The following is a 19,633-nucleotide window of genomic DNA, read 5'->3' on the forward strand; positions in this document are numbered from 1 at the left end:
TTTGATGCTCCACTGTTGACTGTCAATAATCCCAAAAGTGTATCAGCAAACAGCCAAACTGATTGGTATTTCCCTTTGAATGTCAACAATCTGTAACTATAATATAATATTAAAATCATATTTTATAATTTTTCAGATTGTTAGATCTGCAGTAGATCTGTTTAATGATAAATCAATAAAAATTTGGCACATAAAATAATCTGTTTCTTTTTAATCTATTTGGTTTGCTAATTAACTAGTTAACTAATCAACTGAAAAGTTGCCAATTTCAGTTAATGGACGTTTCATCAATAACTGATCACAAAACGAAAGGCAATTGTGATTTAATAGATATTAATTATCATTATTATTATTATGTTTTAATTAACAAAGATATGATTTTTAAACATGCTCATGAATGTAATTAGGATAACAGAAGCCTGGAGTGTTGTTGTGTTGTTGTGAAGTAAAGACAAACAAAAAGCCAACGAAGGCAGCCATTTCAGGCGTCACTTGGAAACAATCAGTATCCTAGCAACGACTGACGCTGGCGCTTGGCGTCGTCAAACCGGAGATAAATTTTTCCGAGGTCTTATTAGTTAGGTACTTTTGTTTAGTGTTTTTTTTAATTCAGCAAACAAGATGGACGTATCACTCGAGGCACAATCCAAACCGCTTTCTACCTTGTCTACATTTAGTTACGTCCCACCGCGAAGAAAACAACTTAAAGAAATGTCGTACTTTAACAAAGACTCAACTGTAAGTCATTGGAATTATGTTCGAACTTCTCTTAGATGCGAGCTTACCTCGTTGCTCATGTAATTAACTAGCTAGTTATTTGAATTCGTACCGTGAGGAATTGACGATAACGATGACGATATCACAAAAGGAAATATGTTCAAATAGTCGCCATATACTGCTGATATTATTTGTTGAGGACAAGGGAAGTCAAGAAATTTGGTAAAGCTAGAGCTAAAGTTAGCTAACTATAACTAATTTATAAATTAAATATTCTTGAATAATATCTTTGATACAACTATGTTCCCATAGTATGCTAGAGCAGCTGATGAACAACCTTTTCACTTGTATTAGATACTTGTATTGATGTGCAAATGTTTCCTTTCATGTCAAGTTTGTTGAAAATGAACTTTTCTGTGACCATCACATAAGGTAGCATGACAAGCTCGAGGGAATAGCACGTCATATTCATATAATTAATAAATACATGAAAACTCATGTGTCCAGCAGTAATAGTACACTCATACCATGTGATGGTCTCTTTAAACGATTAATCTAAATACCACTGGTGACTGATCCATCATAGAGCTGTTTGTTTTGCTGCAACTTGAATCAGTTTGGAAAAGTAATTGTTGTGATCATCGCCTTTGGTTCTACTTTTACCTCCCACAACTCAGTCAAAGTGGCACAAAATGATCCCCTTCTGTTTGAGGGCAGGCTTTGAATAACAAACACCTGCTCACTGCCTCTCCATCGACAGGTCCCAGACGTCTCCATGTATGACCAAGTGTTCCACCAGGACGAGGGCTATGATATGAGACTGCACCGAGATGACAGAAAACATCATAAAAGAAGAGGACTAGAGATACACGAGGAGGTGCTCACCACACTGCCTTAAATCTTAAAAGATGTTCTAGCTTGCTGATGTGCTCAAAGCTAACTTGAGCAAGATATCTGAGTTCATGGACCAGACATGACGCCGGCACAGTGGTGCAGTGGTTAACACTGTCGTCTCACAGCAAGAGGGTTCCGGGTACGAGTCCTAGTTTGGGCCCTTGTGTGTGGAGTTTGCATGTTCTCCCTGTGCCTGCGTGAGTTTTCTCTGGGTACTCCTTCCTCCCACTATCCCAAGAACATGCACATTAGGTTAATTGGCTACTCTACAGTGTCCCTAGGTGTGTGCATGTGTGAATGAATGTGACTGACTGCTGACCAGTCCAGGTTGCACCCCACCTCTCGCCCATAGTCATTTGGGATAGGCTCAACCCCCCCCCACAACCCTGACGGATACGCTGTATGGAAAAATGGATGGATGGATCAGACATGAAATGAAAAAGTGTAGATTTCATTCTTAATCTGTATTCTCTGCAAGGTTTTATTTTATCCCCTGCCGACTGTGCTGAAGTAAATGTAAATCGTATATATTTTCATGTACATTTGCTGTATACCAGGGATCAAGTCATAGGTCACCGACCTGCACAATCGTATTTACGTTCAGCATTTTTCCGATGATCAGAATCATAGCGAAACAATTACAAATAAAGTAAAAAAATTTAAAAATGTGTTACTTTAGCTCTGCAATATGAAATCTGCAAAATAACTAATTACTAAAGTTATTAAATCAATGTAGTTTAGTTAAAACTACAATGTATGCCTGCAATTAATGTAAAACACAAATACGTCAAAATTGCACTTAAGTATAGTCCTTGAGTAAATGTACTTAGTTACATTCCATCACCGTTCAGTGTATGAGTGCAAGCACAAGTAAACATTGTACAGTTGTTTTACGGTAAGATGTCACATATACTGATGTAATGAGCAGTTGAAGTCATTCATTACAGTTCTTTACGTCTTTTCCAGTAATGACGTCAGTGGACTTTGCCTTATAACACCAACCACCTACATACTTGGCACACAGAACACTGTACATTATAAACATTACCTCTCTTTTTCAAGCTTAAGATAGATGTTAAAACAATTTAGACGTTACAGACAATATTCCTTCTGGAGTATTTTGTAGAGAAAATGTCAGAACATTATGAAAATGAGTTCTAAAAGACCATATGTTTCAAAATGTTCCATATTTCTAAGTCTGTTAACAGTTTTTACCATATGGTGGCTGACATACTGTATATCTCCAAGTTTTATTTGTTTATCTCCTTTTGCAGCCATGTCATCCCCATCCCCCATTATTCATGTCAAGAAAACTAGCTCACACTGAGTTTCTGGGTCACTGACAGCAGAGAGGGTGGTGAACAAAGCAGCAACACACACTGCTGAGCTTATTACAGTTAGCTGAGTGGTGGGCTGACAGCTCCTGTTGTACTGGACCTTTCTGTTCATGAATTCTTATTTGAATATGAACTAAAAACTATTTATTATATAAAACTATTGCAAGGATAATGGCAGTGTGTTATATTTTTGGTCCTGTTTCGAAAAATGCAAATATAAAACCCACCAGTGAATTTGCTACAGCCAGAAGCAGGTACTGTCTGTTCTGCAGATAGTTAGTCTGACCTCCCTGAAGTCAGAGGCACCCAGCGTTCAAAAATCACACTCCATCCATCCATTTTCTATACCGCTTATCCGTCAGGGTCGCGGGGGGCTGGAGCCTATCCCAGCTGACTACGGGCAAGAGGCGGGGTACACCCTGGACTGGTCGCCAGTCAATCGCAGGGAAAATCAGTCCTGCCTTGAATAATATTGAACACAACACACAAGTTTTTCTTATTAAAACATTAGCATGTAGCTAAAAGTTTCATTTGTTGCCACTATTTTCTCCTCTCACAATGTACCCTATTACATGCAGCAGCAATGAAGAAACACAGTGAATCTTAATGCAGACAGGGAGTAACAGTCATCTCTTCATCTCCGTTCTGGCAGAGATGGCTTTATAATACTAAAGCGATGCATCAGAGCAGTTAGGTCAGTGCAATCACAGAACACAGCACCTGAAGCTGTCAGTCTCTACGCTAAAACGCATTAACTGGGAACATTTCGGGGCTAAAAATGGCTCACTAAATACAGTTTAAATACAACACTTTCTGAGCATGCCTGAAAACACAGTTTCACTAAAATATGCACACTGGATGCACACTGGTTACCGCTGAAAGTTGCAATTGTGTTTCATTTTTGGATTGCAGAAGTGTGATTCAAATGACATTATGTGTGCCTGCACGAGCAAGGTTTAGTTGCAGACAGTGATGGTTTAACCAGCCGATGTGTCAACTTTCTGCAGCAAATTTAGGCCGTAGTAAGCCCCATCTGCGACCAGCATGCCATACTGTTACTCCGTGATTCACTCATGTATCACAGCCCTCAGGGGGGGAAATTAAAATCCAGTCTCTTTTAGGTCAGTGATTCCCAACCAGGGCTACTTGTACCCGAGGGTTACGTCTGCAGGTATCAGAGACTACTTGGAACGACTCAACAAATTTGGAAAAACAATCAAACAAACAAACAACAATAATAATAATGATTATAATATAGACATTATAATTTGCTAGAAAATAGACATACTGCTCCTGGATACCTAGAAAAGAAGAACTTTTTGACTTCACCCTTAAAGTTTGCATAGGGAATACTGGTGTAACTAACCAAAGTTATAGCTAATTAAAGCCAACGGTGAATACTGAGTGCTTTATTACACCACTAATGTCATGTTTTAGCTACTAGCTAAAGCCCCAAACAACCACATAATTTATTCTGATCTTTATGATGTATGAACAAATGTTAGCTTATAATTATTGGCTCAAACTCATCATGTTTAATTCTGCGTAGGCCACCATTAGCTTTTGAGTTAATTTACAGACCACAGGCACGATATTGGTCAGAAAAATTGTCTGTTGATGATCGAACACACTCAATACCTGAACCGCATAGCTGAAACACCTAAAATGGTTTGGACCATCGTTAATGGAATTATTAACCCATGTGCTTTTTTCTACATGCCAGAAACTCTTTTGTGAACAAGATGCATCAGATATTTTCCCCAATTCATTCAGCCCAAGCAAAGGATCATGGTTAGTCTTTCTGTATCAGTTTTTAAGATTTCTTCTGAGCCTCTCTCTGTTGTTGTCCTGCTCACCCACAGGAGAAGTCCCGAGTTGTTCCTGTGTGCTCCTCTTCAGAATATGGACGGCGTCCTGTTCCCGTCCTTTACCAGCCAGGTCGGCACCACGCGCGTGTGGCTTGCATAAAGGCTGAATTTTTCATGAAAAATGGGATCATCTGGAATGTGGCAGAGGGATATGGATCAGTGGTCCCTATGTGAAAACCTGAAGTATCACATCATGAGATCAACGTGTTTGTTCCCACTGTGAAAGTATTTTCTAATAAACCAGTGTTGTAGTGTGTAGATTTCTCTTTACTTGATAGGTCATAGTAAAATAATACAAGCATTTCATCATTGCTGGTAATTAGCAAGACAGATAGTTATTGTCAGTGAAATATTATCTGTCAAAAGATCTTAAAGAATAAAGCAGAAGTTATGATGACAGTGACATTTTCCAAGAAGCTCAAGCTACATTTTCTATCGCCAGGGTGAAATTTCTCCATTGTTAAAGGCTCAGGGGCTACAGGCAGTCCATAAATCAAAAAATGTCTACTAGTTTTTGCAGTTCAATACTGCACATGATATCAGGGATCAGAGTCTTGTTGTTGAGTTTTCTGTTTGTTTTTATTATGTGAGACTGAATGTCCTGGGTGACCGGTACAATGTGAATTCTGTAACTGTGTCTGTGACAGGTTTTCTCTACTGAGCATGTCTTTGAAAATGGACCAAGATGCATTATAGAAGTTCCAAAGGATTGTTTCAAGCAATCCCACATTCAGCACATATTTATGTTTTCCACTATACATTACCTGTACTCGATCTCCTGTCTGTTTTGTCTCATGCAGTAGATTTGTGTTACCCCTGCCACCCATGTGTTAACAGAGTTCTTTCTGTGCATCATTAACCTCTTTGCTTTGCAAGTTTTTGGATGGTTTTTGAGTATAAATTCTGAAACCACACAAGTGAGACCAACCTCCCACATAATAGGATGTTTTTGAGCACAGAAATCTCTCGTTTACTTCTGCCTTTGTGCTCTGACAGAAATAGACCCTTTATTATTAGAAATGATACAGTGCTTGAATCTGTGTGGTGTTTATTCAGAAGGATGAGGAGCTAATAGACAAGGTGGTGTCTAAAAAGTAGAAAGAGAAAAATGTCATACGATCTATTATTTGGTCACAAAAGCCACCTCAATCAACAGAGTTCTGCTTAGTCCTACACAACACGTAGCTTATTACATCCATCCATCTTCTGTATCACTTATCCGACAGGGGCGTGGGGACTGGAGCCTGTCCCAGCTGACTAAGGATGAGAGTCGGGGTACGCCTTGGGCTGGTCGCCAGTCAATCGCAGGGCTGACACACAAAGACAGACAACCACACACACACTTATAACTAGGGGCAATGTAGAGTAGCCAGTTGTACCTAATGTGCATGTTTTTGGGACTGTAGGAGGGAGGAAGACCTGAAGAAAACAAACGCATGCAAACTCCACACAGAAGGGCCCAGACCAGGATTTGAACCTGGAACCCTCTTGCTGTGAGGCAACAGCGCTAACCACTGCACCACCGTGCTGCCTTAGCTTATTACATTCTGGTGCATTTCATCTGGGCAGCCTTTATTATTGCTAAATTACTACTAAATGTGCAGCCGGGACAAATCTTTTTTTTTCATACATATGCATATTTTACAACAATGTATTTGTATTCTCTGATAACATAAGGTATTCATACAAAGAAGAGCAATAAATATACTGGAGCCAGTGTAAAATATAAATCAGTGTTACTGCTGTATTCTACATTATTATAACTACATAAATAAATCTGCCAAATGACAACGTGTATTGTCTCTAATCATTCAAACTAATGATCTTATAAGCCTTTGACTCTATTGTGAGCACATCCTGCCAAAGTTTATACTGTGATGAGCCTTTCATGGGGCACTTGTGTTTAAAGCACTAAAACAAACACAAAGGCAGAGGAGGTCAATTTATATACAAATGTTTAATGAATAACAAAAGGATGGCAGTGAACATTCACACACATTACTGTTGGTTTGGTTCCAGATAGATTATAAAAAAGAAACCTCTACTTTCCTCTTGAATCCTGCGTGCCTGAGTCCACCTACTCTTCAGTAGGACACAAACACAGCTCTAAAGCTATAAATACAATTCACAGGTTTTGGCAAACTACCCATCACACTAGCGATTTGTTGGCATCGACTGCTCTATATGACAATAAACTATTATAACATCCATTTAGAATAAAATGGAGCAAACCGGCTCACAGTCCCACCCAGGCAGTTATAAAAAAGCACAGCTCGACAGGCAGCTCAAGCTTGTTCAAATGTAAGGCTCTGAAGCACTGCAACACCGGCATGGGTAATTAGCTCCACACCAACACTACTGAACAGACGGGTGACTGCGGTCCTTGAGAGCTGTACCGAATTAGCAAACATTTCTTTAGTCAGGCACTCCTTTAGACAGTGAAGAGACTCCTCGGAGCAAAGTCCTTGTTACTCTTGAGATGTGAGAACCACCTGAAATGCAGTGTTGAAGGACTGCTCTACATTGTGTTGCTAAGGGAAAAAAAAATCAGCAGTTTTCTATCCATTGTGCTGCTGGCTTCTGGTAATGGATTTTAGTTTCGGGGCATGACGAATCACTTCTACAACCACTTTGTGTGTGCGATTGTGTTCTCAAGTCTTATTCATTCAGTTAGTGCAGTGTGCTCAAGGCATCACGGTCCCTTGTGACAGAGATCGGGTCATCTCTGTGTGAACAAAGTAGGTCTTCAGCTCTCCTTTGCCCTTTACGTTGATGATGCCGCGACACGTACACATGTACCCTAGTGTCGATAAGATTTGACTTGTCTCCTCTGTAACCTGTACGGAAAGAACAAATATGACTAGAACAAGAAGTTTACTAATACGCTGAAAGATGTGCTCCTGTAATTTTTTTTTGTAAGACATCCCACCTGTATTTTTCCCAGCACCCCAGTGGTCTCCATCCTACTGGCCACATTCACACTGTTTCCCCAGATGTCATACTGAGGTTTCTGGGCACCGATGACACCTGCAATCACTGGCCCGTGGTTTATCCCTAGCGAGGAGTACCACATTTCTGATTTTTTAGAATAATCACACATCATCAGCTTTAACTTTAACCCTTAAAGAGGAGGTTAAAAAAAATAATCACATTTATGCTCATATTTATACTGGGAAGGAATGTTCTCACCAATTCTGAGTCTGAAGTCGTTGAACGAGTGTTTGTTGATGACATCTAGCTTTCCTACAAGAGCAAAGGCAAACTCCACCATGGTGCCAATGTGCATGTACTGTCTGTCATGTTCCTGAGGGAAATACAGCGCAGGAAATAAGTCAAACGTGCCACCTGACCCATGTTTATACCCTGATATTTCATTGTCAAATTAATCCTAATAACTAATACATGGCACAAAAACCATGATGACCATGATGATTAAACCTTGCATCCTGTTGTGCACTGGGCACTACAAGGAGTGATACTTACCATTCAAATACTTTGGATGTTGGTGTAGTTTTAATTATCACATTCCCAAAGCAAAAAACATAAACATAATTATTGACTTAAACACTGTGTTTATTTTAATCTTTATCTTAAAATGCAAACATTTGCATGTCCACATAACTAGCTCAGTAACTGACTGTTACTTCCAAGGATGAGAAGCATATTATCAGCCACAGTAACTACAACTACATTATTTTGTGGGGTTACGAGTTATTTTAGCTTCAATCAGGAATGACCTGTGCAGGTTTGATGTTGCAAGCAGGGGTGAACCTAACTGGTACACAGGTACACATGCACGACAAAAATCAGGAATGCGTAATGTCACTTGTGTTACTAAGCCCCTTTATCAACACCACTATCTCAGATAGTAACACAAGTGACATTACTTTGCTGCTATGTTTCTGAGTGATGGACTCATTTGCCTCCGGTGATGTATCCAAATGAGTGCTGTAATAAATCACTGATTTGAATATTTTTGTGACTATCATGTGTGGCACATTTTAAAGAGCAGCCCCCATGAAGCTTCCTTTAGACGATGCATTCTTTGATGCTTAAGTTTTATCCTATGTGTGACCATTAATTAAAATGACAAGTTGATTGAAAGTGAGCTCAAGCTGCCAAACCTGTTTTGGCACTCTGAAATGAGGCGAAAAGGTGGTCTGTGTGTCACTTTGTATCCAGTATGGAGGAGACATTAAACATTGTGTAGCTGTCCGTGTATGTTTTCTCAATGCGCAATGTGCTGAGGACATGCCATGTGTATTTGTGTGTGTGTGTGCGTGTGTGTGCGCGCATGCATGTGTGTGAAAACGAGTGCGTGTGTGAAAGCATACCTGTGTGCACTCTGGTCCTGGTGTCACATTGAGTCCTGTTGCAGCCATGTAGGTGCTACCGATGGTCTTTATCTTCTCCACTCCGCTGAACTTAGGTTTGGACAGCAGCTGAGGACACGTGAAAAACACAGTGCATAACACACACAGGAGAAGGAAATAGCTCTCTGCCAAAACCAACATTTGTCTGCTACTTTAGAGTGTAACCACCCAGTGTGACTACTTCTCAAGCATGTTTTTTTTTTCTTTTTGTTCACAGACAGTCGGGATTATCAGTGTGAGAGGAGTTTACCTCATCAAAGTCTGCTATGATCTCGTTGAGAAGACGGAGACACTCCAGTCCTTCCTTGTTGACATCAGACTCGGTATAAAACTCTTTGAAGTCTGGGATGGAGGCGAACATCACACACACCGACTCATATGACTGATGATAAAGGTCCTGATAACAAGCAAGAAGAAGATAACAGCCGGATGTGTTGTATTGACCGAGCACTGGTGAAGGAAAGTTAAAGACGAATGGTCTGTGGTTTCAATGAGAGGGAAGATCTATGTGTTCAATACCTAACACTGAACAATGACACTGACTCTGTAAATATATAAAGTGAAACTTTAATCATCCCTGTGAAGATACTGCATCCATGTAGCGCAAAAATATTTACTGCATAAGAAAGACAGACATAAGAAAAAAGGAAATGGATGTACCAAGTGCATCCAAAAACTTGCAACACTGTACCATAATTAAGGAGACATATAGGTATGGAAAAGTATGTTAGGCAAGTAGGTTACATCAACAACAGCATGTTTGCATAGATAACATGCAACGGCAGAAGAGCATGAAACAAAGAAAATGAATTAATTAAATTATACTATGAAAAAGAAAGTATGCATGTAACATAACAAAAAAAAACAAAAGGTACAGTGACAAAAGGCATGAATAATATTACGGCTAAAACGGCTATCCTGACTTTGTCCAAAGGTAACAAAGTCCTCCTACCAGCACCTGTAATGCTCATGAATTAACACATTAGGCCTTGTTTGTTCAATCAGTACTGCTCAGCAATGCAGTACAGCACAAACATATAAACAGTAAGGCTGAATGGGAATTTACCTCATTTTTCCAGTTGCGCCCCAGGAAGTGTTCGGCTACGTGGGCAGGTAAAACGTTCTCCAGCAGAACTCTGTTGAGGTTCTCCATGGTTTCAATCTCCTCGCACTCCCTCTTGAACTTGTCCCTCCACAGGAAGTCCAACCTACAGTAATATTCATTCTGTTACAGGAGGACACAGAGTAAAGAGACACCTGCGTCATTCATGCCCAGCACTCTGTTCCAAAGCTACAGGCCACAGAAGAAACCAGCAGTTAAATTCTGATATGTGATATGGACTAAAGTTGATCAGAAGGGCCACACATGAATCCTATACAGTAGTCATACACCTGCAGGCATATGTCTGTGGTATGAGTACGTTTCTACAGGATTTCTAGGAAAACACGACTAACTGAACCCAAAAGACTTGCTTGGTATTCAACAATGCTCTCTCTGCTCAAGGAAACAATAAGCAGCCAGGAGTATTTAGCATAAGAGATAGCCATTTCTCTCTCTTTTGGATAGATAGATGTAGACAGATGTAAACAGATTACTACCCAAAACATGAATTATAAAGTGCGATTAATTGTGCAAAACATATAAGATAAGGTGCATATTGAAATAAATGTCCTCAGATTTTATGCCAGATGTGATTCAGGCACAGACTGTCGCTGGTATCGTGACCCCTGGACACCTAGAGATGTGTTGTAGAGTCGAATGGCCAGGGGGACAAACGAGTTCCTGAGTCTGTTTGTGGTTATGTGTTTCTACATCCTAGTGTTTTGTGCATCAGATTGGATACCCCAAACACACCATCGTTATGCTCATATGTGTTTGAAGGCTCCGGGCTACCTGTGAGCTGGCCCTTCCAGTGTGTGTGTGTGTGTGTACAAATGTGTGTGGGAGTCTCCTGTGAGATACATTTCATGTGTGTAGTTAGCAATCTGCATGATGAATGTGTACACTCAGTATTGTTTCTCCAGAGATTAAAGTATGCTGCTAATTTAGAACACTCCAACAGTATAGGCCCATACTGCTGTGTGCTGAGGTCTTCTGCTACATTGTTGATAACCTGAGGCAGAAGCAGAAATATGGACGTCCAGCCCTCTAAGGATAATTGCTCTGAACCATTTTTGTACATATGTTTATATGCAGTTTGAGCACTTGCTTCTCTTGTGAGAGAGGGACTCTAGTACCTCCAGGAGTGTCGAAAGTGGGCCAGATGAAACGAAGCTCATTGCAGATGCCGCTGAGAAAGCAGCTAACAAGCCTGTAAATGAGCTTTGCTCCATCGTGCATCTGTTCTTGAGGGATGAGTTACAGATGCCTTCGTTCTCCTAACCTGCTTTCTCCTCCCTCTGACTAAATGGTTAGAAATTGGCTCATTGGGGTTGATGATGACGAAAATTTTTGCAATGCAAATTTGTTAATAGTAGACTAAAAGCATTAAAAATGGATGCTCCAAGGCCTTGTGCACTCACGTCCGACACAGATTTATGTACTCCTGCGTCAAGGGCCTTGCATGACGCCATTCTTTTTAAGCTGCCTCTAGAATTATTTCTGCTTAACGAAAAATTTTACTGCAATAATTTATCCTCAAATAGCACCAAGAAGAATGAAGCCAACTAATCCTGTAAGACTTTTAAAAGACAGCAGCCCAGAATAAGAATATGACATTAACAAAGAGTTTACGGCAGCAAGTTGTATTTCTCAAACAAACGATCCCCTCCTCCTGATGACAATGACCCAGAATGAGAAGAACAGAAAAGCCCCAGTTTCATGTACAGAACCTCCTGGGGGAGTCTTCCTGTCCAGAACATCTGCTTTGGGGTCAGAGCTGATGGATGCTACCCCAAAAAAGGATAAAAAATGCACACCAAATCTGTGTCAGCTGAGTTTAGCTTTCATAAGGAGTGAGGGTGGTGGACACAGAGGAGATGGAAGGAGTGGGCCAGACTGGCTGCCTTTGTGCTACAAAAATGTTCATGTGTTATTTTGATATTTGAGCACATTGCACATTCTTGAAAATGGGTTAACTTACTTCCAAATTCTGCTTAGGAATGGAGTGAAAATAAGTTTAATCCACTGGTGTCAAGTGTCTCCTCATGCACTGGTTTTCAGTAAAACAACATTCTGTGACAGCATCTAATAAGAGTATAACTGAAGTGAACGACCATGGTGTGACCTTGGCTATAATTATAATAACAATTATGTATCAGTGTTACATTGTGTTGGCCAGTTTAAGAAGATGACTGACCTGCCTGGCTAATACCAGAAGGGTGATGAAGAAGATGAAAAGAGACACGGAGCCCATGGTCTTTAGATCCTTGAGCACTCCTGGTCTGTACACACACACACAGAGGGATAACACAGTTATCACAGTGTTGATTCTGATACAGCACACCACATCACATTACCTTGACTTCTGTCCAGCAGCTAGTATTTATTGTTTGGGTGTGCAAGCTTGTGTAAACTTGTTGCTTTATGTCACCCCCCCCCACCCAACACTTGGATTTCATTATACTTTTTATTTCATGATGTTACTTTTCAGGACAACCAATCACATGCCACCCTGCTCCTTTTAGCTAAAACATGTATTTCAAGGGCAAGCAGCCTTGCTAAGCCGAATAAATATGACACCAGCTTCTGGTTATTTTTTTCAAATATTGTATTATATATGAATGCGTGTGTGTGTGTGTGTGTGTGTTTAAACCATTAAAGTATTTCCTAAATTATTGTATTATTTTTGCATTTTACACTGTTTATTCAAATGATGATTTATTCCATAATGTCTTCTTTATTTAGTTAATGTTGAACACCGAGGTTTCCATATTGAGCTTGGGGCTGAGTGAAACAGACAGTAACACACTGTTTTGATCTTTCTATGGGACATGTTAACTTACGAAAAATATAGAACACCACCAGCCTTATCTTCAAAGGAACCACTTTTTTACTTGCAGTACCCTTTTCCTATTTCCTTTTCCTCTTTTGTATCACATTATGAAATCAATCTTGAGATTGTTCAAGATAAGATGATCTCTGGTTTTACTGACGTCATTTACCATGCCATGCGGTAATAATGTGATGAAATGGAGACTAATTTGTAAGGCAGAGCGTCACTAATATGAAGAACCATGTAATTTTGCCAAAATTGAAGCAGACACGATGTTCACGAGAACAGATTACCTCACTACTCTGTGCTGTTTGTAATGAACAGCAATAATGTGCAATAGTTAGTATTTAAAAATAGACACAAACATAAAAAGTCACAGGTATGGTCTTTTCCATGTTTTCATAAGTAACTATCTCTGTTTATTGATGTGCATGTACAGTAAATACACCTTTAAAATTACAAAAAATTTCCTTAACACCTGTAATATTTTATTTAAAAGATCATTTTTTTGCATTAATTTTGCACCATTCAGGTAGATAATGTGTTTGCATGTATCAGTTTGCTTTTACTGGTGTACTTTAGTGGTTGTGCCCATGCAAAGTCCACCAAACCGTACCAAGACATACAACTTCATGCCATGCCAAGATATATTTCTTGGCAATAAAGTGCAAACTGATCCGTCTTGTCAAAAACTGAAACTATTTCCTTTTCATTCAATACTTCATAATACTGCAACAACAATATCCCCTCCATGTTAATAAATCCAAGGTGAGAAAGACAAACAAAGAGAGAATCTTTTTCAGCACTGAGGCTCCAGCTGTCAGTCAAATGTGAAAAATGAATTCAGCTTCATCAAAACAAACTGTCATATTTTATCCTGCCCCTCATCATCCTCCTCTCCAGGGCCTATGTTTTATCAAAAGTCATATGGCATATTGCTAACTCAGCAACTCTTTCCCTCAAGACCAGGGTCCAGGCTCATTAGTCATTTAACAGACTCTGCTCAACTGATGCAAGCAGGATGCAGAGTCAGAGGGGCGCAGCTTCAAACAGATAGGACTGACTTTAAATGGGTCAAATAAGTGTTTGCAACAGAGAGGAGAATGCAATGAGTTTCAGGTACCTTTCCAGTGTATTGGTCAGGTACGGCGCTTGGCTGAATCCATCCAGCAGGGAGGCATGTGTTTGGAGGATGATGACATTGTAGATCACCACGGCAACCAGCATCACCACCATCTTCAGCTCGTAGTTGATCCTCAGGAACACTGAGCAAGACACCAGTCCCAGTATACAGCAGTAAATGAAGTACTGCAGAGAGAGAGAGAGAGAGAGAGAGAGAGAAATATGGTGACTGAAAAATGTTTCTGTAGAGGTGAAGCCCCATGCAGCCTGATGTGTACCCTCTGCAGGAGCATTGTGTCACATATGATATATGCATAAAATAAAAATAAATAAATAGATAAATAAAGTGTAACATGCTTTCATTGAATGTGCTTCTGTAACAGCAGTGAGTCACGCAACACTGTATGGTTAGGAAATAAGAGAATGACATTTATCTGATATATCAGTGTTGTTGTGCAACAAACACCCATGCTCCCATGCTTATTATGAATAAACAAATGAATGAATGGAAGCTTTAAGCCTTAAAAATTCCCTACTATGTCTCACAACCTGGAACTATTGATGACTAAAATAAATATCTTGTTTTTTTTTTTTTTTTTTAAAAAAAAGCTATGTCATCAGCTTAATAGATTTGAAATGGTCACACAAAGGTTTCCTTGTGGGAAGTGGAAAACACAGCAATAAGAAATGTTGCTTCAGCAAATTCTGTGTTCACACCAACATGTGAGCAGCATAAGTTTATTCAAAGAAGGACATTGCCCCAAGTGTTGTGATGTATTCTCTACAGGAAGCTAATTTAGTATGGGTACCATTTTTATACAATATATACGTCAACTCAATTGAGCTGTTTTTTGTTTGTTTGTTTGTTTTTGTTTATTGCATACTGGTTAGTAATTTGACTTATTAACATATTTACCACATATTTACCCTACACCTCATGTTTATTGACCTTGCCCTATCATACTTACTGGCAGATAAAACTTGTTTTCTCCTGTGTTTCCTTTCCGGTCGTCCAACAGGCTGTCATTAGTTAGATTCACAGGCGGAGTAGTTATCAGGACTTCAGGTGGAGCAGTCATCATTGGGTCTTCTGGTGATCCTCCGGGATCCTCCACGAATAACTAACAAACAAAAAAGAAGAAAGATTGGAGGGCGAAAAGTTTGACACGTCAGCCAGAAATGGTTTACTATGAAGTCTTTGTTCTTCTGCAGTCATCAACATGAATTGTGGAGATTATTTGTACTTTTCGATGTGACATGTGATTTGATGTTGGCTAAACCACTTGTTTGTTAGTTGTCTTTCATACACGTCATTCACTCCATGCATGTGAATCAATTAGAATCACAAGTAGGGGTGGTTAATCTGGCCAAAAAAATAATATCACAATGGATTAATCGATCCACAACTTAAACTGACACCCTGACGACTACCACCACACTTGAAATAACTTATAAATTTATACATTTCCACCAATAAAACAAAATATTGCATTAAAGATGTTTCTGTTTTGGCACAAGCTCTTTATCATGTTGCATTTTTTACATCCTGTCAGCACAGCCATCTAGCTGGCTGCATCACTCTGTTGATACTGTATGTTCACATAGTGTGGATCTGCCAGTCACTGAGGTTATGTGAAGCTTGGAAACGGAAGCAAGAGGAGCATGTCACATGTATTCATATTATCATTAAGAGACGTGGCAGCTGTAAGAAATCAGCAGCAAATGTGACATGAATTATGTGGATGACAGAACATATAGGTGTGCCTTTTGAGAATATACTTTAAATATAATGTAACAGGATACCTGAGGGAAGCACTAAATCACTGTATTAGTACATGTATGTGTGCTGTATTATGGGCGTATGGATGAAAGTGTCTCTTTTGGTGTCATAATCAGACTATAGCAAGGAATTAATGCACATTTAACCAGTACCAGCTAATGCTGACAATGTTAACAATGTAAATGTTTAGCCTGACTATCTCTGTCTGTGGAACTCAAGTGGTTTAAATGTCGTTTTAAAGGTGCATCTTCACCTGCTGCATTATCTTAACGGTCAAACTGTCCTCCCCAGTATGACCTAAATCAAATCAAATAATCAAAAATGATATTATTTCCACTGTGCTCCTGTAGCTACTGTCAGGACATGCAGTTCCACAATCAACTTATACATCTGTGAACCAACCACATCCACCAGCCTTGGCCTCTGACTGGTTTCTCACCATATTGAAGATGGCCATCACCAGTATGAGAGCAGTGGTTGTCATGGTGAGGACCAGTCGCAGCCAGGGATTATTGGTGACGATAATGCGGGAGGAAGTGGGGAACCAGGTGAGAGAGCAGAAGGACCCCTTCCTTCCCTGCTGAGGATGCAAAGGAACAGAGGGGATGATCGGAACAAGAAGAAAGATGAGTTTTTGTTATTAAAATTCAATTATGTTGAATTGAAGAAGAAATATATATCTATATCTGTATATATATATAGATACACACACACACACACACACACACACACACACATATATATAGATATATAGATAGATAGATAGATAGATACTGTATCTTCCCATCACAGACTTTCTGCTTGGTGGGGCTTTCTCTTTAGCAAGCTAAGCTCATTTGACTTCAAAAGACATTTTCCAAGAAGTGCATTTGATCGCAATAAGCATGTAATGCACACCCACAGATGAACAGAGCGTATCCTTTCACTATAATATGCCCCATTAACAATAACACAAACCCATCACAAATACATGTCTGATGCACACACACACACACACACACACCAGTTAAAAACATTGGATATGGCCTCTCATCAGTCAACTGTGTGCTCTTTCAGCAGTGACCACAGCAGCTTTTATTGTTCAGTGTTAAACTAATGCTTACTGCAAAGCCATCAAACATCTCTGTTTGGGGTGACCCCAGTTTATTGATAATTCTTCATTAATCAAAAGTGACCCTCTTACTTGGTGATAATACTCTCTTGAGAGGAAAAGAGGAAGAAAATGGGCTCCTAAGAGAGAAATCACTTATTGATTGTCCATCTAACACTTGTGAAGGGTATCGGTAGCAGATCGTAAATAACAGCCAACCCTCCCCTGATGCTGGATAACAAACAACAGCAGTGAATTGATGGATGAAGTTGAATACAAGGTAGATCAGCTCATAAACCATCTAAGAATCTTTGCAAGGACTCTTATAAGACATGTCGCTGTTGAGTTGTGTTGCCACAACTATTGCCTAACTGTAGCTGGCGAGTATTGATTGTGATATGAAGAATCTCATTTCACATTTGTCATTCCATGGGCATTTTTTTTTCTTTCGAATATAGTCTTGATTACGAATACATGTTTTAGTACTTGTTGGATAGCTCAGGTGAGGTGATAACGCTGCCACCATTGGTCATTGACCTTTGTAAGGCATCAAATTCACAATCAGTTTTGAACAACCGAACAAAATGTTATGACAAATATCACATCAATAACTGTTTAAATGTCAAAATCCAGGGAATACCAATAGCAAATAGAAAAACGACCTGTAAGTGATTAGATGGGCAGTAATTCAACATTTCCTTCTTTGTCACAGTAGCTTTAAAGCTGATAATAAAAGCTGAAAATAAAATGTCCAGAGGGTATCTTTCCATGGTTAAAAGAAGACCAAATTGGGAGATTAGTAGAGAAGGCATAAAATCATGAACTGACAAATAAAAGGTCAGACAATGCTTAATATTAATCTTAAAGTTGCATGCAGTTCTACAGAAAACTTTATCAAGTGTGTAGAAGAATGTTTTGGTTGAAGACATCAGCCTGCTGGACAGTCACTGTGTCCTCAGCGTATAGAGGACAGCTGCACTACGTATGCAGTGAAATTCCATACAGAAGAAAGAAAAAAGATGCTTTCCATATTTTTGTCTCACACATAAATTTGGTGAAGTGACTGTGTGAGAGTGTATGTGTGTGTGTGTGTGTGTGTGTGTGTGTGTGCGCGCGCGTGTGTGTGTGTGCGCGTATTCACTCATTAATCCATACAAACCCACCAGAATGTGACCGGCGAAGCAAAGGAGCAGGATCAAAGCCAGCAGCAGGAATGCCAGGCCAAAGGAGATCCCCAGCACAGCAGTTCTGCAACACACACACACACACACACACACACACCCACACACATTATGTTAAACCCTCTTGGCACCTCTTGGTCCTCTGCAGTGTCATCCAGGGGAACAAATGTAATGAAGATTTTAATGTATTCTAGCTCAGACCTGCACCCCATTTACATGAAGTAAGCATCACTATGGATTCCACAGCAGCATTCTGTATGTGCTTCGAAATGCAGCTATGTTCATGTATCGCTTTTCTCAGGAGAGACACACTGTGGTTGCTTTAAAGATCCCTGCCATAAAACAGATGATGTCATGTCTAAATGTGCAGAGTGATGCTGTGACAAACAGAGCGAAGATATAGAGAGTGAGACAGAGGTGAATTAGACAATCAATGGCCTCTCAGAAGCTGAATTACACCTTTGGCTCTCAGAGGCAGTAAATTAGCATGACTGTGAATTTCTGTCGTCACCATTAAACAGACAGCACACTTTGATTCACCTGATCTCTAATCACTACCAGATATGGTGCCCTTTCATCTCGATCTGCTTTTTAGCATTCTGCCTCTTGCCCCCCTGCCTCTTTTATTTCATTTCTCATTCCTGTTGATGAGACAGCTGGCATCAAATGGCTTTTTCACATCAACCTGCTGCCACAGCTGGAGTTTGCTGATGCTTTGGGGACTGTGCAGTGTAAATCCTGTGAAGAGCTGCACACTTACTTGGGCAAAACAAGAACCTGCACGATGAATATACAGCAGAATATGAGGCAGGCACAGGTGACATAGTACTTGAAGGCCGGCAATGTTGTGGATCTGTACTGTTGAGAGAAAGTAAGGAAAATTTGGATAAGACGGTACAATTGACACAGAGAATATAAAAATGTACCAGACTTCTATGTGGAATGAAGCAACTATGAAGCAAAAATCGCAAAAAATGTGAAGGGTGTCCTATAAGCAACCGGTTTGTTGTCTACTCCCTCCCCACCCCAACCCTGAACAATGCTGGCTGGTGGTTTGCATTCACTTGCCTACCTCTTTCTCAAGAGCTTTGTTGTGAAAGAACAGTGAGATCCTCTGGATGTCTTCAGACTTCAGCCACTGTCTGGAGAAACAAGTGAAACAGATTCAGCTGTGACAGATTCAGAAAACACAAAAGGACCAGTCTCTGGGTTGTGTTATGTTGCATCTGAAAATTATTCTGTAACTTGTTGTGCTGGAAGGAGCCAAATGGCAATGTAATTGAATGGCAATTGAATAGAACATTACTGTTTTTAGTTTTTATTAGTTGTAATACAG

The 19,633-nt window shown here is 39.8% G+C and overlaps 2 protein-coding genes across 5 annotated transcripts in view; one reads left to right on the top strand and one right to left on the bottom strand.

Moving 5' to 3' along the window:
* Nucleotides 1–461: 461 nt before the first annotated feature.
* On the top strand, nt 462–6,458 carry c17h5orf49 (chromosome 17 C5orf49 homolog). 2 transcript variants are annotated; one of them, XM_046417856.1, is made up of 4 exons: nt 462–738; nt 1,478–1,594; nt 4,811–4,886; nt 6,223–6,458. In XM_046417856.1, exons 1-4 carry the CDS (start codon nt 622–624, stop codon nt 6,237–6,239), a joined length of 327 nt encoding a protein of 108 aa, XP_046273812.1. In that variant the 5' UTR covers nt 462–621; the 3' UTR covers nt 6,240–6,458. The 2 variants fall into 2 exon arrangements, with proteins under 2 accessions (XP_046273812.1, XP_046273811.1); XM_046417855.1 differs by lacking the exon at nt 6,223–6,458 and having other exon boundaries at nt 466–738; nt 4,811–5,074.
* Nucleotides 6,459–6,754: 296 nt separating this feature from the next.
* adcy2b (adenylate cyclase 2b (brain)) overlaps nt 6,755–19,633 on the bottom strand; it is a 39,157-nt gene continuing 26,278 nt past the window's right edge. The window contains exons 13-25 of one of the 3 annotated variants that reach the window (XM_046417853.1): nt 19,370–19,439; nt 19,058–19,155; nt 18,280–18,364; nt 16,466–16,603; nt 15,215–15,367; nt 14,248–14,432; nt 12,489–12,573; nt 10,256–10,414; nt 9,440–9,586; nt 9,151–9,258; nt 8,006–8,120; nt 7,746–7,891; nt 6,755–7,653 (exon numbers count right to left, since the gene is read on the bottom strand). In XM_046417853.1, the coding sequence (XP_046273809.1) occupies nt 7,501–7,653; nt 7,746–7,891; nt 8,006–8,120; nt 9,151–9,258; nt 9,440–9,586; nt 10,256–10,414; nt 12,489–12,573; nt 14,248–14,432; nt 15,215–15,367; nt 16,466–16,603; nt 18,280–18,364; nt 19,058–19,155; nt 19,370–19,439 (1,642 nt within the window). In that variant the 3' untranslated portion in view covers nt 6,755–7,500. Of the gene's footprint in view, nt 7,654–7,745; nt 7,892–8,005; nt 8,121–9,150; nt 9,259–9,439; nt 9,587–10,255; nt 10,415–12,488; nt 12,574–14,247; nt 14,433–15,214; nt 15,368–16,465; nt 16,607–18,279; nt 18,365–19,057; nt 19,156–19,369; nt 19,440–19,633 lie in introns of all 3 variants that reach the window. The other 2 variants (XM_046417852.1, XM_046417854.1) reach the window with 2 other exon arrangements.

This window comes from Scatophagus argus, chromosome 17 (genome assembly GCF_020382885.2).
Source record: "Scatophagus argus isolate fScaArg1 chromosome 17, fScaArg1.pri, whole genome shotgun sequence".
In the NCBI taxonomy this organism is placed as follows: domain Eukaryota; kingdom Metazoa; phylum Chordata; class Actinopteri; family Scatophagidae; genus Scatophagus; species Scatophagus argus.